At 33.0% G+C, this 24594-nt stretch overlaps 2 protein-coding genes across 8 annotated transcripts; one reads left to right on the plus strand and one right to left on the minus strand.

Moving 5' to 3' along the window:
- LOC106062856 (mitochondrial ornithine transporter 1-like) lies at positions 1-15537 on the plus strand. 6 transcript variants are annotated; one of them, XR_008779493.1, is made up of 9 exons: positions 1-125; positions 1393-1504; positions 2176-2396; positions 3184-3374; positions 3552-3724; positions 4133-4291; positions 4483-6545; positions 14652-14711; positions 15196-15537. XR_008779493.1 is itself a non-coding variant. In XM_056039207.1 (7 exons), exons 2-7 carry the CDS (start codon positions 1402-1404, stop codon positions 4620-4622), a joined length of 987 nt encoding a protein of 328 aa, XP_055895182.1. In that variant the 5' UTR covers positions 1-125; positions 1393-1401; the 3' UTR covers positions 4623-8543. The 6 variants fall into 6 exon arrangements, 4 of the variants coding, with proteins under 4 accessions (XP_055895182.1, XP_013076621.2, XP_055895183.1 ...); XR_008779492.1 differs by lacking the exon at positions 14652-14711; XM_056039207.1 differs by lacking the exons at positions 14652-14711; positions 15196-15537 and having other exon boundaries at positions 4483-8543.
- LOC106062857 (uncharacterized) lies at positions 8657-23909 on the minus strand. Of its 2 annotated transcripts, none has more exons than XM_056039206.1 (12): positions 23281-23909; positions 21862-22061; positions 20428-20632; positions 20232-20301; positions 18642-18811; positions 17360-17497; positions 16249-16610; positions 14849-14993; positions 14563-14676; positions 13507-13623; positions 10530-10734; positions 8657-10402 (listed from the first exon to the last, which is right to left on the minus strand). In XM_056039206.1, the coding sequence occupies exons 6-12, from the start codon at positions 17472-17474 to the stop codon at positions 9622-9624; spliced, it is 1839 nt and encodes a 612-aa protein (XP_055895181.1). In that variant the 5' UTR covers positions 17475-17497; positions 18642-18811; positions 20232-20301; positions 20428-20632; positions 21862-22061; positions 23281-23909; the 3' UTR covers positions 8657-9621. The 2 variants fall into 2 exon arrangements, with proteins under 2 accessions (XP_055895181.1, XP_013076626.2); XM_013221172.2 differs by having other exon boundaries at positions 16249-16613.
- Positions 23910-24594: the final 685 nt, after the last annotated feature.

Here is a 24594-nt window from a genome sequence, read left to right on the forward strand (position 1 = left end):
AATTTTAGGAAAAAAAATTCAGATAGCTCCAAATCTAGACAGCAGTGGCACAGACGTACTTAGTGAGAAAACGATACATTGGCAACATAATAAAAAGTATCGTAGTCTAAATCTTGCCTGACCTGGTACTAGATATCTAGTCTAGATAATAGTTAATAGACTCTAGATTCTATATGAATATTTTATGATACCGTGTGTCTATTGTGACTAAAATTTAGTCTATGTATTATCTTATAGACTATATATATATATTTTTAATTATATGCAATACATCAATACAATAGGTTAGCCATGCGTTAACTTTAAACTTAGCCTGATTGCCTGATAGAAATTTTTAGAATACGACTTAAGTTTAAGTTAGTCTTATACGATCTATTCAGACTATTCATTCAAATCATTGACATTGATGCTATTCAATTCAATATTCATTTATTATATTTTATTATATTATTAGACTTAGACTATATTGTATATTGTTATCGTATCATACAAAGACAAAGGGTTAAAGGTCATAATTCATAATAAAATTATTAAAATAATGTCTAGACTCTAGACTAGCTAGACAAAATCTTAGTTTTAGTGTAAGATAAATTTCCATACGGACAATAAAAGATATTATTATTATTATTATTAAATCTAGATTATTCTACTAGATTTAGAATCTATCTAGATCTATCATCATCATGTATAACTATATATATATTATATATAGCTCCTCCTTCGTGGTAGAAGATGAGCACGTACATAATTTCTTATTTCCTATGTATGGACTCGAAGATGGCTATATACTAGATTCTAGGACTAGATCTTTATAGTCAATGTCCATATCATATATACTATATGATAATATATACTATATGTATATAGTTAAAGTCCAGATCTTATAGAGTATATATATTTAAATTAGGCCCTCCTTTGCCTTCCCGTTTCTTACAAAAAAAAATAAAAAAAAAAATGTATGTTCTCAAATGGCATACTTAAATGTTGATATGTTAAACTTTAAAATTGTTGCTACACAATCTAGAGAAATAATAAAATATTCAACATTTAAATCTTTTTAAAGTAGATCTAGATTCATTTAACTCACCCAATGCGCTTTAAAAAATTCACTTTTTAAAAGAAGTAGTATTAAATTATACCAAAAATAAACATAAACAAAGAACAATCATAGTAAAATATTGACACAGTTAAACAAAAAAAAAATTTATTAAAAATTTTTTTTTGTGTTAAATTCAAATGATTATTAACATCAGCCAGAGCCAGCACTATTATACTGTAGGTATGGTTGTGCTAGATACATGGATTAAACCATGTTTATTTTTGTACATTATGTAGAGTCAATGATATGATGCTTAATATATAAATGAAAATTAACTTTTATAATTAATTTAGATCTAGAGAATGGAGCCACCTTTGGAACTATTAGAATTTGAAGCTGGTATCACACCTAAATGTAGATCAACTGTAGCTGATGCAGCAATTGATTTCACTGGGGGTACTCTAGGTAAATAGCATGCTTTAAATCTAATTAATTTCTGTAAATACTTTACAGCTTGGTTAAGTTGTACTTGGTTTTAATTGATGTACTACCTCACCACAATAGAAACATATATTTGTGAGTTTCAAACATTCCTTCTGACATCAAAGGGTTAATGTCTATTTATCTTAAGTCGAAAGTAGAAATATGAAATGATTACAACACAAAATTTCTTGGTCTTGTACTGTGATTTGTTTTTAAAGAAATTAAAAGGTAATGATTATTATAGAATATCTAGCACATATTAAGCCAATAGCGCTGACAACTTTACTAACATTATTGAATATCTAAATAATAATTGAATAGAAGAATAGCATAGTTAGGCCTATATTATATTTATTTTGAGATAAGATAAACTGTCTTGCTAGCATCAAAAGTTTGACTTTTTAAATTTTTTTATTTATTTTAATTCATTTATTTTTTCACTGTCAATGAAATAGATATGGCATGTAATATAGACTAGCACTTGGTCAGATGAAAAATGTGAGGTCTGGTGTAGGATCATAAGACATTGTCACTTGGAATATTGCTGTTATTTATCAAACTATTTCTTTTAGTCTTGTTTTCACTGAAGTCCAAGTGCTAGGTGTAATCTGCCCTGACTGCCTATGTTTTAAATACTTTGTTTTATGATGTAGGTGGTATCACAAGTGTCTATGTGGGCCAGCCTTTAGATACTGTCAAAGTCAAAATGCAGACTTTCCCAACACTATATAAAAATGGTCTTGACTGTTTTCTCAAAACATATAAACAAGATGGCATCGCAAGGGGTCTTTATGCAGGGACAGTGCCATCACTGGCAGCCAATATTTCAGAGAATGCTGTACTATTCTGTTTTTATGGAGTCTGTCAGAAACTGGTAAATCTTGATATTTCTTTTCTTAGAAGACTATAATTGTTGATTGAACAAAAACAAATTATACACTAAGAAATCTGTATTAGAACATAAAAATAAATTGTTATTCTGCTCGAATTAAGTCCTGGAAATACGATCTAAATAATTTTCCTATGCCCTGTGTAAGAAAAACTTCAAGTTTTTTTTAATGAAAACAGTTTTTTTTTTGGTGTGAAGTGAAGAGAAAAATCAACAGTTGGAACAAGTAACTCTGAGCAGTTTCCATGTTGAAAGTCCCAGATTTTAAATTATTTAACTTAACTTGAACCTTTTTTTTTTTTTCAAAAGGAAGACAGGATCCAATGCCATCTCTTACATTCCATTTACATAGAGATCAAGTTCATTTTTTTTGTCTGAAAAGGAGACTCTTCATTTGATTGCTAATGTAGTTAAGAGAACTATAGGCGGTGCAGTGAACTGAGGATCCCGGGTTCAAATCCTGGTGAAGACTACCAAGCTCTAATGGGTACCTGAAATTAGTTGGGAAAAGTAAAGGCAGATGGTTGTTGTGCTGGCCACATGACACTCTCGATAACCGTAGGCCACAGAAACAGATGACCTTCACATCATCTGCCCTATAGACCACAAGGTCTAAAAGGGGAACTTTACTTACTCTACTAAGAGAACTATTCACTGTAATCCAAATTTTAGTAACATAGCTGACACAGAACTGTTCATAATGCTTTTTGAAATGCAGGTTCATACTTCCTATAACATGTTTTAAAGGATATTTTTTTAAACTCTGTTTTAGGTGGCAAAAGTGATGGGAGGAAAAGAAATCTCATCTCTCAACCCTCTGGAGAATGCAGTTTCTGGTGGTCTGGCTGCATTCTTCTCTTCGTTTGCCCTCTGCCCAACTGAGCTGATCAAATGTCGACTGCAGGCCATGAGAGAAATGGCTACCAAGGGTCACTTAGAGGGTGGACTAGAGAGACTCAAAATGTATGTATAACGGTTCAGCGTACAGCACATATGAACAGTTTAATGACCTTATATATAAACAGTTTACTAGTCCAAATAAAATGTTTATAGCTTCCATATATAAACAGTTCAACACTCGAGCAGCTATCTGTGACCAACTTTACCCTGTCTTCTTTTCTCTTTTAAAAATGATATCAGTGGCCCATATGGACTGACCAGAGAAATTCTGAAAGCTGAGGGCGTCCGTGGACTGTATAAAGGTCTCACAGCCACGTTTTTGAGAGAGATGCCAGGCTATTTTTTTTTCTTTGGCTTCTATGAAGTATCCAGGCTTATGCTGACACCAAAAGGAAAAACAAAAGATGAAATTGGTGAGTTCACCTGATTGTATTTTGTGCTCATGATCTAGGAATCATTATTGATTTTATTCTATAACACTTTTCTATTTCATTGGCTTGTTGCTTTAACTCCCCCACCCCTTCCCATACAAAAAAAAAAAAAACCAGCAAATTTTGATGGCAGGATGAAATAACTGCAGATATCAAAAGAATGATTAAAATTAAAATACACTTGGACAAGAGTAGAGGTTGGAAGTCTTAATTGGACCCTTGTAATGCATTTGACTTATTAAAGAACAAAAAAGAAAAATTATAAATAAATATTGCACTCATTTTAATTTATTATATTTTTATTTTATTTTTAGAAGCTAGAAATAAACATTTAAAGAAAAATTATTTTACTTTGAAAATATATTTAATTTACCTATTTCTTAAAAACAGGAGCTCTGAAAACAGTTATTTGTGGTGGCTTGGCAGGTGTTGGTCTGTGGGTGGCCATCTTCCCTGCTGATGTGGTCAAATCAAGAATTCAGGTCCAGTCTGTCTCTGGAACACCTCCAACATTCCGAACTGTATTTATAAACATTTTACGTCAAGAAGGTAGAGTCCTTGTTCTATTAAGTTTGGCTTTAATAGAACAATTAGAAGATGATAAGCTTAACTAAACCCTACGTTGGCACATATCTTGTTATTTTTTTCAGGCCTATAAATAAAACTAATTAAGTCTAAACTTTGGTTACAATTTTTCTGCATGCTTTAATATTGAATTTTATTTTTTGTTGTTGTCACAGGACCCAAAGCTTTGTACAGAGGACTAGGTCCTACTGTGATCAGGACTTTTCCTGCAACTGGTGCCCTATTTCTAGCTTATGAAACAACAAAGAAGTATCTCAGCATGTTTTATGATTACTTGGCAGATTCGAAACACTAGTTGGTACTAGTTGACATCCATTGTCAGTTGTATTTAAGTTAGTAAGGTCTTGAATCTAGTCTGAGTGTAGTCATTAGCAAACAGCATTAACAGAAAGCTTTCCAAACTGTATTGTTCCTACTTGTTTAGTGTGGTAGCTTCATCAAGCAGCTATGTTAGCTGCTGCAACCAGTACTGAAAATCAGGATGATCACAATGACAATAAAACCTTGTTATATATTGTTGGAATACCCAGAAGTGAATTGAGCTGCACATGAAGCAGTCTTTATTGGATTTAAAACAACTATAATAGTATCACTGAACTGTTCGAAATGGTTTCTTGAAAACCAATGCAACTAACCATAAAAGTAGTTTATACAAATATTATTACTCAATGTTAAAGTGAAGCTTTTTTTTTGGAATGTGTCCTACAACTGCCAGTCAGTGTTTGCATAATTTAAAACAATTTTTTTTTATCTATGTGAAGGAAATGGCATTTTTTGTGTGTATTGTACTTGTTTCAGGTTTTGGATTTGTTGTTATTACTAGCATGTTGTTTGTAATGAGTCCACAATATTGTATTACCTTTATGAAATATACCATCAGTATTGATAAATTGTTTTGTTTCTACTTGGTAAATTACATTGTTCAAGTACACTTGGTTCTAAATGATTAAAACAGTATTTATTTTGCTTATGTTGTAAAATTAGTTGGTTATTTTTAAGACAAGTTTTGCAGAAGAAAGCCTTTAAATTTTCCTTAATTCATTATACCTTTGTTAAAAAAAATATAGCTTGTCAATATCCTCACCCTTGAAAAATACTTAGTTGAGTCATTGAATATAAATGTCACATTAGTTAAATTTGAAATGGTATATTTATTAGTGAACTAGAGGGCAGTTGGCAAGGTGAAGTTGATTGCTAACTAGCCCTTGTATTTAATAATAAAATTTTGTGACCAATCCATTTCTAAGCTGGGTTGCTAGTTAGGTCTATTAATGAACTTTAACTTGGTACATTTACAACCATTAAGGTAGAGTAAGCTTTAGGTATGTCTGTAGCATTTATAAACTTATTATACTGTTGGTAAGTCGTCAAAGTCTGTTTATACTGGTGTTGGTTAGCTATATCTCATGTGAGAATTAAAAAAAACTGTAATATTTGAGTTAATTAGTTAATACAGATTTGTTTAATGTACACAGTTATTTGATTCAAGTTCATTTTCCTATCTAATTTATGTCAGCAAGACACTATTGATGTTTATAAAATTGTGTTCTTTTGATGGAGAAAATTTTTAAAGATCTTTTGTTTTGTTCAAAATAAGTTTCATTATGTTTGTAAATGTTTCAGTTTTTAAATATCTCTCATATTCTTGAGCAAATTTTAACTTTCTGTGACATATGTTATTTTCTAAAAGAATATGCAGTCAATAATCTACCATGACATCACTTCATGGTAACAGGACACTTACTGTGAAACTTTGCCTGCATTGAGTCTCTAGATATGCAGTCTCACTGCACATTTTGGTTAGTCATGTCTAATCATTTGTTTTTATGGACTTGATTGTGGCCTCAATAACACAGTGCCATACATGAAGCTTCACTTGTGCCTTGCAAGTTGTTGTGATAAACAATTGAAAGATGGACCAAGTCTATCAGGGGAAGTAAGTAACAATTAATGGGAGATTATCTAGCTACCAATTGGGCTCAGTGGTTAACTTCATTCTATAAATCACCTGCCACTGACCCCGGTGCTGTGATAAGCCCTTTAAATGTGCATAGGAGTTTAAATCTAGTGTAAACACTATTAGGGTTATCAATGCTAAGTAGGTCAAACAATGCACTTATCTCCCTTTCCACTGCATCTTCAAGACAACAAGATTACTTAAGCCATTAGTGGGACTATTATCAGATAAACTGGTTCTATATCCCACGCTACAGGAGAGGTTGGTTAAAATTACACAATAGATAGCTATTGATTCTTTCATAGTTAAAAAGGTTAGAGCAAAGTCAGTCAAAGTGACTACCATGTTGTATTGTAAATTGATTTTTGAGGGGACTATCCTGGACTTAATTAAAGATTTTGAAAACTGTTGTGCCTATTACAAAAAGAGAAGAGCAATATTTGAAATGATTTTTTTATAATCAAGTTAATTTATATTTTAATAGAAGTAAAAAAAAAATCATTAAAAAAATGAATTTTCTATGTATAAAGATTTTGGGGATTAAAAAAAAAAATATTGTTTTCTAACGAGATTTGCAGGCAGTATTTGGCAGTGGTGTATTCTGTTATTACTTGTTAAAGTGAGTGCTGCTTTAAACATGTTCTCTTAGTTGAGTGAGCTTTACTCACTAATGACCTCTTTCATATTCTAGAAGTTTTTGAAGAGTGAAAATGTCTTAGTTGTTGGCTCTTTATGATTGAACAAGTTAATAACGTACTTGCAAACAAATCATTTCTGTGTTGTTAGTATTAATCTTCACATCCATTGAAAATCTATTACATTATAAAAAAAATTATACAAACATATATTTGTATTTTTAAACTTATTTTTTTTTTATTGTGAATTTTTTCCTTACACATTCTTTATTTAGAAAGTGTCAGGTCTGTAAGGATCACATTATAGTTTGTCCATCCTGGTTCGATGATGACCACTTTTGTCATCCAGGGGGCTGAGGGCTTTGCACTGCAGTTTTGTGCCTCTTTATGTTGCTGGTGAGACCTATGTGAGCCCGGCATGTTCGGCTGCACACTGGGCAGGCTATTCCAGCTGGAGCTAGTGTCACTGGCCTTGCTTTTCTTCTCTGACGCTTTTCTTCTGAGTCATTTAGGGATGTGTCAGTCTTCCATTCTGCAGACTTGTCCTGCCCATTGCAGCTTGGACTGCTTCAGGATTGTGGGGATGCTTTGCAGATCCGCTCTTCGGAGGGCTTCAGTATCTGGTATTTTTTCTTGCCATTTAGTATTTTTCTTAAGCATGTCATGTGGAAGTGCGTCAGTTTCTTTGCATGTTTTCTGTACACTGTCCTTGTTTCTCAGACATAGAGCAATGTAGGGAGGATGACAGCTCAATAGATCTCTAGCTTAGGATCACATATTTATAGATGTGCAGAACAAGCTACACATGTGACCGGTGATATTAGTCTAGCAGAATTTTATTTTTTATATGGTAGCATTCTTTTCTGGTATATAATATTCCAGTGTAAAGAAAACAATATGCACTGTAAACTTGATCGCATCTAAACATTTCATTTACTCACTGACTTAATATTTCATTAATAATGCATTTAAATCAGCAATTATATTTTGTACCTCTATTAACCGAGAACAAGTGCCACTTACTCAAGTTGTTGACTTCTATTTCATGATATAGTATGAAGTTGAAAGGTGTTTTGTTTTCATTATAGAATCTATGATTTTTTAATCAAGCAAAAAACTTTTAAAGAGTTATGTCCCTGGATTTATCTTTTTGAGTTTCATTTATTATTCTTTAGTATAAAACTTTGCTAAATAACTTTAGCAGTTGTTGATTTTTTGTGTGTTTATATATATATATATACTATATTCATATGTTGAATCTTCAGTAGTCCTGGGCGGTTAAATAATATATATATATCTCACATATAAGAGATGTAAGTTGTTTGCTGTGATGTTGATTTGAACTTTTTTTTCTCAACAAAATATATCTTACATTCTATTTATTTTTTGGGAAAATTTTTTTTTAATGTTAACTGAACTAATGATGTATAAGGATTTTTTTTCTTTCATAAAACTGTTCAAAACAGCAATGTAACTTAAAAATGATAATGTCAAGGGTGAAAGAGAGTGTGTTGTATGCTTGTACTTTAAGTTAGTAAGAATGAAAGGGAAACCAGAAAAGAATAATTAAAGAAGTGATTTTAGTTGTGTTATGAGAATAAAGTTCAGTTTGTGACAAAGACAATTTTCTGCTCATTATATTTGTAATAACAGTTACAGCAGGATTCAGACTTAGGGCTGCAAAGACTAATACTAATAGAATATTTGTACAAGCTCTAACACAATAGAAATTAAGAGTAAGATATTGTGTTTTTTATTCAGGAAACTATATAGGCTAAGTTATGTACAGAGAAATGACCAAGCCAAAAAAACTAGACCAGTATCCATTTTCTCTCCTGCAAAGAACAGTCGACAATCTTTCAACTCAGGACACACACCTTTTACATTTTCACCATAACAGAATAAAACTACCAACACACCCCTCTTTGAGATATTTTTGAATGCCCCAATTTAATTTTCCTAAGGGAATTTTTTATATTACTTATGCATGATGCCAACAATCTGTTTTAACTCTCACCCCTCCCCTCCCCAATAAAGTACTATAACAAAAAATTGAAATTTTGCAAAAGACTTATTTTTCCCAAACACATTTTTCATCATGGTATCTATAGAAATAGTGGAAAAATGTATTGACTTCTTTGGCGCTTTGGTGACGTTTTCAGTTTTTTCCCCAAAACAGTACATATACACCAGGTGTACAACAGAAAACCCATGGTGTTAAAAGAAAATGCAGAGTATTTTTTCCACTAATACTATTTGAAAACCCATCATATAGCCTTCAGCGAAATTCAAGGGACCATTATATCTGTTATTTCATTTGAATATTTTTTTGTTTTTTATTATGTAATTACATAATATCTTAACTTTCCCTTAGACAACCCATTATAAATAACACTCTGCTTGGCAGTCTGGAACTGCTGAATAAAACAGCAAGCTATTTTTTCTTCGCGTAGACTGCAAAAGAGTCTACAACTCAGCAGCAAAAAGCTTGCTAGAAGAACATATTTGTCTTTTCTCAGTCTATACATATCTTTGTAGTTTCATTTGGTCTTATAGAAATTGTGCCAGTATTGTTTTGCAGAGACAGCACCATAACATTACTTTAATGATACCCTTATGAGTTAAATACTAGAAATACAATTTGCACAGCATACTTTCTGGTAGACTCACTTTATGAATATTACACTGTGTGCAAAAATGTTTTATGGCTGGATGTTTTTTTCCATTATGATGTGATCTTTTGGTGACATACTCTGTAAGAAATTATTCATTTCTATTGAATCACAATCAGAATAAATATTTTTTGAGTAATTACACATTCCGTCATTGTCATCACTCATGTGAGTTTTGGAATTATCTTCCTCCATATTGTTAATTGAAGAGTTGTCTACCCCAGCTAGTGGGTTTTGACTTAAATCACACACATCATTCTCACAACTTTTGTATTCAATGTCAGTATCTAGTGAACTGTTTCTGATTTCCTCCGAGTTATTGAGCTTCACTTCATCATAAATGTTGTCTGTCTTTTCTGTATCAGTCAAATCAAAGCTGCTTTTATCCACATGGACCTCATTGTCCATGATTGTATCAAACTCCCAACTTGCCATCTCTTGTTTTAAAGACCACAGAAGCCTTTTAAACCTGAAATCAGAGCTTTTCTTATCTAACACAACAGAACCATTTCTGTCCAGTATGAACCTTGGCAAGACAATGCCATCTTTAAACGTAGATGTTTTTCTTACAGAAGAAGATTTGTATAGGTGGCTTGCTTTGAGCTTGTCATGAGTTTGGAAAGGTGTTGCTGCAGTATTTTTGCTTTGCTTAAGCTGTTTCTTGCCTTTCCAAAGACACCTTGACAGGATGTAGTGGACAGCAGACATCAGGTCAAGAAAAACTATACTTCCAAACAGTGCAGACACAAAAACTATACCCAAGATACCAATCCCAGCAGCTGAGGGTCTTTTGTCATAAGTACTTGTGTATCTGAAACATTCAGTTTTATCATACATATTCATTTATCTGTATAAAATAGAAGAAGCTTTTTGATTATTAAGGATTTTTTTTTATACTGTAAATTAATTCTAAAATGATACAAAATTGAAAGACATACTTGGTTATAGTTTTGTGAACTGTCTTAGGGTCAACTTTTAATTCTTTCTCTATTTCTTCCTTGCTTTTTGTGATCTCCTCCACAGTCTTATTGTCACAGGTACAGTTGCATACAGGACGTTCATGGGATTTATGTGGTTTCATTGTGCTGGACAGTTTTGAAGTGCTGGCACTTTTACTGGTGGATGGTGTGGGCTGAGAAGTGGCTGCAAAAGTTGAGTTGACTATTGGTTTTGTAGAACTAGTTTGTATAGTGGAGCTATTTGATTGAATTGTTGACCTAGTTGGTGGCTCAGTGGAGCTATGTGGTGGTTCTGTGGAACTAGTTGTTGATTCAGTGGAGCTAGTTGTTTGTATGGTGGAACTGTTTGTTGGTTCAGTGGAGCTAGTTGTTTGTATAGTGGAGCTAGTTGTTTGTATGGTGGAACTGTTTGTTGGTTCAGTGGAGCTAGTTGTTTGTATAGTGGAACTATTTGTTGGTTCAGTGGCGCTAGTTGTTAATATAGTGGAGCTAGTTGATTGTATAGTGGAGCTAGTTGATGGTATAGTGGAGCTGGTTGATGGTATAGTGGAGCTAGTTGTTGGTATAGTGGAGCTAGTTGATGGTTCTGTAGAGCTAGTTGATGGTTCTGTGGAGCTAGTTATTGGTTCAGTGGAGCTAGTTATTGGTTCAGTGGAGCTAGTTATTGGTATAGTGGAGCTGGTTGATGGTATAGTGGAGCTAGTTGTTGGTATAGTGGAGCTAGTTGATGGTTCTGTGGAGCTAGTTGATGGTTCTGTGGAGCTAGTTATTGGTTCAGTGGAGCTAGTTATTGGTTCAGTGGAGCTAGTTATTGGTATAGTGGAGTTTGTTGATGGTATAGTGGAGTTAGTTGATGGTATAGTGGAGCTAGTTGATGGTTTAGTGGAGCTAGTGGTTTGTATAGTGGAGCTAGTTGTTTGTATAGTGGAGCTAGTTGTTTGTATAGTGGAACTAGTTGTTGGTATAGTGGAACTAGTTGTTGGTATAGTGGAGCTAGTTGATGGTATAGTGGAGCTAGTTGATGGTTCAGTGGAGCTAGTTGTTTGTATAGTAGAGCTAGTTGTTTGTATAGTGGAGCTAGTTGTTTGTATATTGGAGTTAGTTGATGGTATAGTGGAACTAGTTGTTGGTATAGTGGAGTTAGTTGATGGTATAGTGGAGCTAGTTGATGGTTCAGTGGAGCTAGTTGTTTGTATAGTGGAGCTAGTTGATGGTATAGTGGAGCTAGTTGATGGTATAGTGGAGCTAGTTGTTGGTATAGTGGAGCTAGTTATTGGTTCAGTGGAGCTAGTTATTGGTATAGTGGAGCTAGTTGATGGTATAGTGGAGCTAGTTGTTGGTATAGTGGAGTTAGTTGATGGTATAGTGGAGCTAGTTGATGGTTCAGTGGAGCTAGTTGTTTGTATAGTGGAGCTAGTTGTTGGTTCAATGGAACTAGATGATTGTATAATGGAGCTAGTTGTTGGTATAGTGGAGCTAGTTGATGGTATAATGGAGCTAGTTGATGGTATAGTGGAGCTAGTTGTTGGTATAGTGGAACTAGTTGATGGTTCAGTGGAGCTAGTTGTTGGTATAGTGGAGCTAGTTGATTGTATAGTGGAGCTAGTTGTTGGTTCAATGGAACTAGATGATTGTATAATGGAGCTAGTTGTTGGTTCAGTGGAGCTAGCTGTAGTTGTAGCTACAGTTGTGATCACTGAAAATATCATAAACAAATACATCACAACCAGCTACAGAACTTGAATTTAATCTAAAGATTGTCAATATTTAAAGAGACAGAATCTCTTGTGAGGCTTCATTGTGTTCATTAAGTAATTACTGGCTTACATTCAGAGTTAAATCGTATCTTATATAATAAAGATGTTACTTCAAAAATAGATGATAATGTCCTACGCATCATGCATTTAGTCATGCATGTTAACCAATGACTTAAATTCTGCTAAGTCACTGGTTTTCCTGGATGGCTCAGGCAACCCATTCGACGCTCTAATAGCACAAGGAAAGAAGTAGCATTTGTACAAATTTGTCCTAGCATATGGAATGAGGAATTGCCTTTATCTTTGTGTCTTTCTGAGTATTTTATTAGATTTGTTTTTGTATTTGAAGATTATGGTTCAGTGTTTTATGTATAATTGCTACTTTACTTTTGGGTCTTCTCTCCTGAAGGCTTCTAAATTTAGTGATTTTACTAAAGGTGTTACTCTAGTCCAATGTGAATATTCATTTGTTATGAATCTCACTGCTCTATTTTGTGTCTGTTCCAGTTTCTTTATGTTTTCTTGAGTTAAGGGGTCCCAAACAGAGTATGCATATTCTATTATTGGCCTAGCCAAGGTTTAAATAACATTTTAGTTTTATGTTATCTAATATATTAAAGAAATTTTAACATGTCCTATTTATGTATAATTTGTATTAGAGAAATAAGCGCCTTTTGACCAATCTTGTTGAAACTTGGCATCATTGCAGAGGCCATGAAATATCTTAGCACTTCCACTTGGTGCCCTATATTTATAATTTTCTTTTGTTACTTCTGCTTATGTTTAAATAAAAAAAAGATCATTATTGAATCTTTCTTTTACCCATTTAGAATAAATGATGGTAAGTGTGCAAATAATGAAAAAAATAAAAAAAGCTCTTGAGGAAAAAAATATAGATATCAATTGAATAGAGATTTAAATATTTTCAGTCAAAATATACTTGCAATAGCCGCCTTCAAATCAATGAAAATTACACATGAAATAAAATTGAAGGTCACTCAGAAAATCTTTATCACCAGAGTTCGGTAAAGTTTATTATATTCACATTGTTCTATAAAAGTCAAATTTAATATTCTGCTTTAACACTTCTAATTTACTGGTCAACTGTAGAAGTAATGTTTAAATGAAATAGGTTTAAATAAGGTCCACAAAATGAAAACAACACTACATAATAAAAGGATAAGCTGAAATGCTCAGACCTGAATCACATATTTTCCCCATAAAATTTTTGGGACATTTGCAGGTAAAATCGAAAACTTCATCCTTACAAGTGCCTCCATTTAGACAAGGCTGACTCAAACATGAGTTACGGATATCTAAATAAAGGACAAAATGTACAATTAAAATCAAATGAAAACTGTCTTTCTATAAGTTGACTCTATAAATAAGTAACAAAAACTTAGCAATTAATATAATATTAATCAAACAATATCCATTCCTTCAATATTGTTACAAATGAACTTGCCATGGTAGGGGTAGCACTATGTGTGACCCGCACAAGTGTAACAGGTCAGGGTATTGTGAGCAGTGCAGCATGAGGAAGAACAAGGGATGACTCTTCAGGAAAGTTCCAGTTTGAACACTCCACATACACATTGTAAAGGAGATATAAACATGTGATCGTCTAAATAAGGGTGGTGTTGGTTCAGTTTTCCAGAAACTCTCGGGGACTTATATATAGAGAGTCTGGTAGAATACTAGAGAGCCAAGTTCAGGACAAGAAAGAGAGTCCAGGTCTGTTATACACAATTGAGCAACTATATACAGTTAGACGTTTTTTGTTATTGACTGGCTGTTAATTTGTAAAGTACCACACTATTTGAACTAGAGTTGTCAAGTTATTAAATTAGTTGTGCCATGTTCTCTAGTGATAGCAGAGAGCCAGACAGAGAGTTGTAACAATATAATAAATATAATAGTGTACAACAAAATTAGAATAAATTTTTTAAAATCTAGTCATTGTGCTCCAAGTTATTGTAATATTACTAGTAACTAGTTAGCATGGGTATTTTGAATCTTCTAGTAGCCTTGATTGCTAAATAGTTACAATGTGAAGTGTAGCAGAGTAACTTGGCTACCTATCAGAGCACACCGAGCGTGCTATAGCAATGATGGACAGGCTAAATACTAAAATTAAATAGTCCTAATTTAGGTCACTAAAACCTATATGTATGAGATACATTAGTTCCTACATAAACAAGCTACATTACACACACACAAAATACTATCATAAATGAACTAGAATTGAGCACTACCTGTTTCACAGAAGTCACCCAACAGCTGATCACCACAGAAACATCTTAAGGTATTGCCAAATGCATAACAATATCCATCATTTTGACAGGGGCTACTGGAGCAGTTGTCTGTCCCTGAAAAAATATTGCCTTTACTAATGACTCTGAAGGTAAAATTGAAGTAATGATAGAAGCCCAGATTTTTAAAAGTACTGTCATAATGATTTTGAGATAGATGTATAGATCTACATTTACATAAAGGATAATCTTTCTATTGACTAAGCATATTTCTTGATATTATACTGACCTGTGAAGAAATCTATCTTCATTCCTGCCAAGAATGCCATTGATGAGAGAGAATCTGATACTGTTACTATAATGTTACTGTTGGAGTAAAATGTTTTCTCGGAAAGAAGAGCTATAGATTTATTTACATTCTTTGCATGTAGTACCTGTATTATAACAATATTTTGTTATAAATTTACTCATAGAAAATATTTTTTGAATAACGTGAAAATTATACTATTTCACATTTCTCAAATGTATTTTTGTTTTGTAGATTCTTTTTTAAATATATAGCCAAACAGCCATTATAGACAATAAAAGAATTGTGTATGGAATGGTCTAAAATGTTTACTTTGTAAAATGTTTCAGATGTTCCAATTTACATCCTAGTCCAAACCTCCCACAGGAAGGCAAGGATGGCAGTGTGCAGAGTTTGAATCAAGGACTATCAGGATGACCAAATGACAGTCCAGCTCACATATCACATGACTAACCAGCCATTTATGTTTCTCACTGTCATGACATTTTGGCAATGATCATTGTGGCTATGGAGGATTTAGTGGGGATCAGGCAAATTGCATAAAACAATCTTTAGAAAAAGAAACTAACTAAAAACCCATCATGATTTTTTAATTATGTTTATATTTAGAAGACTACTATTGTAAAATTATTTAGTTTGTTAAAACCATAAAAGTTAAAAACAAGTACAAATTATCTTCCTTTTTTAACTAAAACCTTAATGTTGTGACTGATCTGTAAAAAAAATTACTGAAGCGAAATATAACATTAAAAAATCAGAAGTGGTTTTTCATTTGAAGATATCAGACCTGAAGGAAAAAAATCAGATACTTGGATGGTTAGAGTCACTCCTGAATTTTTTGTGAATGAAAGAAATGAGAGAATCAATCAATGTGTAAGTCATGGTAGTTAAGAGATGTCATTAATTCAAAAGGATTAATTCATGTTATTTCATTGTGTAGTTATTTGTGAATAGCAAACCAAAAAAAAAACACTTAAGAAAGAATTGTTTAAAATGTATTCTCATAAACCTTTATCACCAAAATATCATCAGTGCTAAATAACATCATCAAAATATCATCAGTACTAAAACAACATTTCCAAAAAGTTATATGTGCTTTGGACTTATCAATGGTCCCGGGTTCAAACCCTGCCCGCTTCCATCCCCTGTCATCCTGCGGAAGGTTTGGACTAGGAGTAAATTATCTTCAGCTCTGAAGAAACATCTGAAACATGTAAAACATTTTACAAACAAAACATTTTACAACAAAAATCCAGAAATTTAAAATCCCAGTCCTCACCAGGATTCAAAAAATCTTCAGAAATCACAGAGACCACAAAATTTAATTAGAATCTAGCTACTTATCTCAAAACAAAAATTTCAAACGTAATAACAGGACATACACCAAAGTTAGTAGCGTTAATAGTGGAGACTTCAAATCCTTCTAAATTGTAAGCCATTCTTTCTATCGGCATGTATACATCCACATAATAGGAACCATTTGTTGCCCTATCAGAAAAATTGTGCCGGTTGAAAAATACATTGTATTCAGCATCAAATCTTTCCACAGGTGGCACCACTGTCATGGCAGCACTATCTACTGGCCCAAATGAATACAAGATGACCATCACTGATTTGTGGCTCTCAACCTTCACACTTGCCACTGTGCCTGGTTCTAAAACTACTTCTTCAAAAAATACATTTTTAAATGAGGTTGTTGCATTAGATCCTGATAAAATGGTGAAGCTCACATTGAATGGTATATCTGCTGATTAGAAAAAAAAATAAATTTTGTCTTATGATAACTAAGAATAGACTTTTACAAATCAAAGACTGTATACTATTAACACACTAACTGGTAAAATCTAATCAGGCTATTGGGTTTAAGACTTAAGGCCCTATATAGCCTATATTGTGTGATGGATGTTTAATTCTGTACTGAAGTTAACTGTAGATGATTGTTAGATTTCATTCAATTACTCAGCAAGCGTTTGGGTTTCTTGTTCGGGTGTATTCAATGTAGTTGAACGACAGCACATAGTAAAAAAACATTGATTTTTTAACTAGTGAAAAGATGTGGTCAACACTGATGAACAATGAATAATAAGTTTAATCCAATAAAAGGTCACAGTCAGAGTCTCTGTCAAATAAAACACGTCTTTACCCAAGAGAATACTATAGCTAACTGATTTTCCAGTCTCTAACCCAAAATATCCCAAGCGTCACTAGTCCTGTTCAATATATGTCTTCTATGGTGCGTCTCTAACTAACTAATAATATAAACTAGGTGCCTAACAATTGTCATGCTTCACAGCACAAGTAGGCTAGTCAAGTGGGCTAAAAGTAGAGAGTGAATGTGAATTACTAACTTAATTGGTCATTTGTAGAGGGTCAGAAAACATACTAAGTGAAAAAATGTTAGTGGGGGTAGAAAATGATAGAAGGTTGAAGAAAAGATAAAGAATCATGTAAAAATCTATAAAAATGAAGCACTCATGCCATAAAGTTAATTACCTGCTTTTAATTCTAAGTAATTATAAACAATTCTAAGTTTGGACCGTCTATTGACCAAGGAGGAGACAATGTAACTGTGACCCAGCAAGGTGGAAGGGATCATCATCTCCATCATTTGATCACAGGGCTTGAGACTGTCTGAACACAATAAACAGCATAGAACATTATAAATGTAGTGTTTATATTCTGAAAAAATATTTTTTTTTAAAGTTTACAGTAAACAAGTTTTTTTTTAAAATGGTCTAAATATAAACCCATTGAGATTTTGTCTAAATAGGAAAAAATTAGTAAAAACAAGAGAAAGCATACTTTGAATAAATGATCATTGAATTAATTTGTTAATTATAAGTGTTAGCCTTCTTTGATCATCAGATTTTTTTAAAAAGTCTTATTATATTTATATAAAGAATAAAAAAACTAATATAAACTTAATTATCTGCCTTAGAAGACAAAACCATGATAAAAAAATTGTGGGATGTTACACATTGATATGTAATTTGTTTTTGACTACAAGCACCAAAAAAATCTTCACTTTTAAAACTCTTTTAGAAGCTAAATGCTGTCAACATTTCTGCTAATTCAAAGTTAGAATGTCAGAATTGGAAAACTTTCAAACAAATATTTGCCTACTTTGTTTTTCAAGACTTAATACAATTAAATAACACTTACAGCTTAAAATAAAAACCACTGACTATGAAATAAATCTGAAATATAAATATTAATTATACTCTACTTATTAGCAATAATAAAGCTTGTCTTGGAGAAGGAAACTTAAGGAGGTGTGCAGTACTTCACATGGATGTGCTGACCTTGCTGTTACCAACATATTTTGTTCCACCAAATGCAGACAAAACTATTGTCTGCTAGTGACCATTTTTTGCTATCTTTATCTGTCTTTGGTGATAGCTTTCCATAAGGTCTCCAGTGTGTACCTACAGCCTTTATTCTCCATAAGGTCTCCAGTGTGTACCTACAGCCTTTATTCTCCAAGTGTTTCTTACAGAAGCCATTGGCAGCTAGGTGTTATATGTAAATTAAGTTCTTTAAATTTTTATGGAAGGCACCTCTTTTACACTGTACTTCTTTAAGGTTGTCAAAAATGTCTGCCAATGACATACAGTTGTCCACTACCCCTTCAGTAAGCAGTGTCTTTACACTATTCACACCAACTTTCCCCCAAAAATTGCTGTTTTGCTATTTATACTTAAAATCTAACATATAGCCTACTCACTAGATTACTCTCTTTTAAAGAACAAGAAATTCAAACATCCTCCATACATACCTATTCTTTTTGAATTACTAATACACTGGTCACCTGCTATTACTCCAAAAGGATGAGAACCCTTGATAACAGAGCCTGTCAAATCATTGACACAGCTTATCCTAAAAACATCCTCTCTTTCAAATATGTAAGATAGTGATTGTCATCCATCAATATGTTGTGTACTACATCTGTAAAATAATCAGAAAAAATTATTACAACTTACAAAGTTTTGATAGCGTATCAATATCATAAACAAATTAACACTAGTGGCCATAAGTGCAAACCAAAAATCGAACAAAAAAGGTTTACATATTATATAAGAAACAAAGATAAGTGAAATGAATGACCAGAACTTCAGTTACATTGATAACGTTCTAAATTGCTAGAATCTGCTTCCAGCTCTCTGTTTTATTTTATCCTTTGCCTTTGTCCTGTTCCATGAGTTTCTTTTTAAGAAAATGATGATCCAGAGATTGGGCTTTCACATTCACCCTCACTTTTATCTGTCCTGTAGTCTAATGAGCTATTGGGGCACCACACATGATCTGTTGACTGTCTTTCTCTATTCCTTGCTGTCTTTTGGCTTAGAAAGAATCTCTTTTAATGACAGGTCTGTCCATTCTTTTATATTGTCTTCCCATCCCTTTTGGACCATGTGGCCTATAGGGCAAATGATGTCAGGGGTCATCTGTTTCTGTGGCCCATGTTTAAAGAGGATGTCATGTGGCCAGCATAACAACCAACCACCTTTACTTTTCCCCAACTAATACCAGGTACCCATTAGAGCTGGGTAGACTCAGAAGTGCCCTAAAGATCCCAAAATTGAAAATCCCAGCCTTCACCAGGATTTTAATCCAGGACCTCCAGATGGAGTCAAGCGCTTTACCACTCCACCACAAGTGCCTCCCATTTTCAGTTATTAAGGTGTTTCAATTTTCTTTTTTCCAACATGCATAAAGGACAATAAGAACATTAGGTGTAACACATTATTATGACACAGTGAATAACACCTGGCAGTATAGGGCTTCTGAAAGAGACCGTCTGAGAACTATTGTACTGTTTTATTAACCCCCCTGGTGCACAATGTTTTATCTGCAAGGAATATGGAAAAATATTTGTCATTCACAGCTGGCTAAGCCATGTAATAAGAAATTCTTTAAATTTCTTGTTTGATTCGTGGCTGATTATGTCCAGATTCATAACTATATATATATTCATAACTGTATATACGTTTTGATTACATAATAATTCTTATCATAGAGATAAAATTTTGAGAAATCAAGAATAAAAAAAAAATGAATCAGCTGGCTTAGCCATGTAATAAGAAATTCTTTAAATTTCTTGTTTGATTCATGGCTGATTATGTCCTGATTCATAACTATATATATATTCATAACTGTATATATACGTTTTGATTACATAATAATTCTTATCATAGAGATAAAATTTTGAGGAATCAAGAATCATAAAAAATGAATCAATAGTATAGGTTAATAATTTGGGTCATTGTATTTTATTTACAGGTCTTATAGCATAGAGATGTAAATTTGAAAAAAAAATGTCTATCACCAAGCTATTAAAAATATAAACTTTTCAGGCAAAACTTACTGGTTTGATCCAATAGAATTCAAATATATGGTAAAGACAGTGTTTTCTGCTACTAAAATTATAATCTCAGCTGAAATAAAACAAAACAAATAGGCCTTAATAAATAAAACTATTTAAAATGAATGGCTATGGCAATTCAGTTTCTAAACTTGATCTGGGCTACAATAAAAAACAATCAAATATCATCTATCATTACCTATTCTTTTTTTCAATGTTGAATAGGTAGCAACTATATAACTTTGACCCCACTTTTCAATGGGTATTGCCAGAAAGGCAGCTTGAGAGCTTGATAAGAACTGGGAACTGATGCCATAGACAGAAACTGGCTGTGTGGCATACACAAAGACTGCTTTATTCTTGGCAATTTTCAGATTTGTGAAAACTGTGACTTCTTTGGGAAGCTGTACAAAAGAAACAAAAAAAAAACCTAGCAAAAAGGCAAAAGAACACAAAGTGAAATAGTGACTGAATCTTTTAATTTTCACATTTAGGATGCTAGGGGTGGAGGGTGGGTGGCAGAAATAAATTTTGAAATAAACAGACAAAAGAAACATTAATGAGCTTGAATTTTTTGTTTAATTCACATTTTATAAAGATTTTTTTAAAACACACACACACACATATATATATATATATATATATATGTCACAGTGCATTTGATAACAAAATTAAAAGATCTACCCCTTAACCATTAAGAAATATATATATATATATATATATATATATATATATATATATATATATATATATATATATATATATATATATATATATATATATATATATATATATATATATGATGTGGACTGTTATCTTGATGGTCCTGGGTTCAAACCCTGCCTGCTGCCATCCCCAATCCTTCATGAGGTTAATGGGCTAGGATGTAATTATCTTCAAGGTACATCTTAAACATGTAAAACAAACAAAAAAAAAGGTCAACTTTATTCACATTAATTTTCCGAGGATGGCTGCCTGGTCATTCGGTATGTGTGCTTCATACCCTGCATGCTGCCATCCCCCATCGTCCTAAGGAGGTTTGGGCTAGGAATGTTTGTTTGTAAAATGTTTTACATGTTTCGGATGTTCCTTCAGAGTTGAAGATAGTTTACTTCCTAGTCCGAACCTCCAGCAGGACGACGGGGGATGGGAGCAGGCAGGGTTTGAACCCTCGACCATCAATAAATCCAAATAACAGTCCATTGCGCAAACCGCACGACCAGGCAGCCATCTTTAACTCTGAAGGAACATCCAAAACATGTAAAACATTTTACCAACAAACATGACAATGTAGATCTTGTATTACTTTTATGAACTTTAAATTAGAGTAATTTAAATGCCATATTTTTATTTAGTAGGCTACTATTAAAATTCTAATGGCTTAGCTTTTTAATAATTAAAAAAATACAATCGTGTCTGTTGCATGGCAATTTTTTTTCTTAATAACTTAATGGTTAAGGGGTAGATCCTATAATTTTGTTATTAATTTGCTTGTGACAATACAGACGTTCCTTTTTTTTTTACAGCGCTTTAGTAGAGCTGACTGACTGGTGTCCAGATTTAAAATCAAACTCTGATGTTGTTTTCTCCTCATTTGAGTCATAACAAGGCAATAACGAATATCAATGTTTACCTTGATGTGTAAGCTGGAATCCTTTGAGATTACATAGCGTGTGTGATTGCCAGTAGCGGCAATATAGATGTGAACAGTAGTCGCAGCGTCTGTGGTAACAAGGAGGCTGCTGTTTGTAGTCATGTTGAAATTTGGAAGAAAGGCCAGCATGAATGCTCTCCCTTTACTATTACTTTGGCTTGCTACTAATTGATGGGCGCCTTTAAGATGATCAATCTCATTTCAATCATTAACGAAACATAAAAATTTGATATAAACATAATACGCGAAATAAATCTTAAGGTATAAGCGTATAGGGCCTAAGTAAAACATTAATGTAGCCAATTTAAGTCTAGCATGTCTGGTCAGACTAACAATGGTGATGTTATTTTTTTGTATGTGAGAGAGTTATCGTTCCTTTATTTATGTGCTCCCTGGGCGTGAATGATAAACGTTTACACGATATGAGTGATTTAAATGTTTTGAATTATTTCTAGTCTAGATGGCAAGAGTTTTGAAGGGTTAAAGTTAGTTGGAATGTCGAAAGAAAGCAAGCCACATTTTTCTCTTTCTGTTCTGAAAATAAAACTATTTTTTTAATGCAGTTTTTTTGTTGTCTTTAATTAAATAGTATTTTTTTATTATACTAATATATACTATTTCACAACTAATGCCTGCTATTAGGTCTATAATTTTTGCTCAGCTACAGGCCTATCCATTGCTAAGGTTACTAAGATTTTACTGTTGTGTACAACTGGGTAATTAGTCCTACATATGTCTTAGTCTCATGGATGACTTCTTAATTAAATAGAGTATCTTTAAAATAATTGTAATCTACACTGGACTAACTCTTACCGTTTACCGAACACTTAACAAAGCCTTCACTTCATTCGCGACTGGGAAGTGGGAGAAATAACGTGTACAAGATTCCAGCCAGACAGATGGAGTGAGTTGATATAAACTTTGTAAAGAGTAGGCCTACAACATATTTCCGAGGCATTGAAAGCAACTGAAGCCTTTGAAATGTATTCCTTTTTGATCCCGTAGCTTCCAAAACAAATGCCTTTTAAAATGCCATTTGGATCTACGAGTTTCATAACAGGGGTTTAATAATATATTTATAAGGTCTTTAAGTTAATATATATGCGAGTCTCTATTTTGTGTGCATATGTAAATGACCATCTATAAAGGTTCAGATTTTGGCCTCTTCTATCTCTAGCGTGCTTACGTGCATGGGAATTTCGATCTTAAAAAGAATTGGGTAGAAAAATATAAAAAAAAAAAAAACAACAGAAGCGCAGAGATACACAAAGTGACCGAGAGGGAAAAGCCTAACTAAGGAGAGAGTGAGGGAGAAAATACGAGGGAAGGAGGGAGAAAGAGAAAACACTTTGATTTCATAAATTAACAGAGTGTAAAAAAGAACACGTTGTAACTTACCTAACAATATTAGTGTAGTCAATAACAGGTCGAATGCCCAGCAAAACATTTTGTTTGATTATATCTATGCACACCTGATTTAGGGTCTACACCTCAAACATATGGCTAGACGTGTCGAGGTGATATGCAACAACCAAGCGTGACCACCTTGTTGGAAGTTTGCACAAATATTGTAGGTCCGTAAATACTTACAAGTTAGTTATTTTAAAATAATGATGTAGCGTATGCTTGCTCTACTCATGATATAAACGCATGAGCAGCTGCAGATAAATAACGTTTCTTAAAAAAAAAAACCACAAAAAACGCGATTTGGCGTTGTGCTAGACACACAACTCCATATGAACTTACGAACTGGTAATCTTTATTTCACGTGCCCTGTGTGAATTGAGGTCCCACAGAGCTATTTAAACAAAAGGTTTTTAAAATAGAAAGCACCAAAATAGCCATAAAAAAACTTTTAATATTCACAAAATATAACGGCTTTCATAAACCCAACTAAATGATCACCAAGATTGACTATCCAATCATTTACTTGTTGACTTCCCTAGCCTAACCAAACACAGCTCTACATCTGCAAGGATAATGCATCATTATCTCCCCTGAATTCATCTCGCTCCTGTCATTTTCCGTGCACATCTCACACAAACAGATCAATACAATTATATTTTTCAAACACTTGGTCATCTCTAGTTATGTGTATTTACTTAGCAGTTATTTGTAACAGTATTTCTTTTTTACCTAGTGCCATTAGTGCATGGAACGGGTTGCCTGAATCAGCCAGGTAAACCAATGAGCTAAAGGCTCTAAGCTTACAGATGTACGTAAGGCTGACGTCATTGTAAAAAAGAACAAAATTACATTTAATTTGATTCAATGCAGAGAAAAGTGAAATAAAACTGTCTTTGTTTTACTGATAGAAAATGGTAGTGTATTGATTATGTCATAAAAAAAAAAATGAAAGGTTATCACTTCACAAATAAATCATTATGTATTGTGTAAATGCTTAAAGTAGTTGTTCTTTGTAGATATTTTTACAAAGCTTATATCAACTCACTGTATGTGGTAAAAAGTTTGTACATGTTATTTCTCCCGCCCCCCAATGTTGGATCAAGCTGAAATTTTGCACAATTATTTCTTTTATCTGACAAAACAAGAATCAATTTAAAAAATTAACCAATTTGTCAATTAACATTGGTAATTAATTATTTTGTTTGATATCAATCAAGGGAAAGAAGTCATACTTGACAGATGTGGTGGTATAAGTTAAATTAGTCCCCTTGAGGAGGCTTGAGCCCTGAGTTCAAATTCAAGTCG

The sequence above is a fragment of the Biomphalaria glabrata genome, chromosome 8, assembly GCF_947242115.1.
Source record: "Biomphalaria glabrata chromosome 8, xgBioGlab47.1, whole genome shotgun sequence".
Classification (NCBI taxonomy): Eukaryota; Metazoa; Mollusca; class Gastropoda; family Planorbidae; genus Biomphalaria; species Biomphalaria glabrata.

Bases quoted from the DNA above. Each gene is read 5' to 3' on its own strand.
- LOC106062856 (XM_056039207.1), top strand. From the start codon at position 1,402: ATGGAGCCACCTTTGGAACTATTAGAATTTGAAGCTGGTATCACACCT. The intron at 3,375-3,551 runs GTATGTATAACG...AAATGATATCAG, and splicing joins GGACTAGAGAGACTCAAAAT to TGGCCCATATGGACTGACCA. The intron at 3,725-4,132 runs GTGAGTTCACCT...TCTTAAAAACAG, and splicing joins AAAAACAAAAGATGAAATTG to GAGCTCTGAAAACAGTTATT.
- LOC106062857 (XM_013221172.2), bottom strand. From the start codon at position 17,474: ATGATGGAGATGATGATCCCTTCCACCTTGCTGGGTCACAGTTACATT. The intron at 14,677-14,848 runs GTCAGTATAATA...ATATTTTTTCAG, and splicing joins GAAGATAGATTTCTTCACAG to GGACAGACAACTGCTCCAGT. The intron at 13,624-14,562 runs GTAGTGCTCAAT...TCCTTTATTTAG, and splicing joins GGGTGACTTCTGTGAAACAG to ATATCCGTAACTCATGTTTG.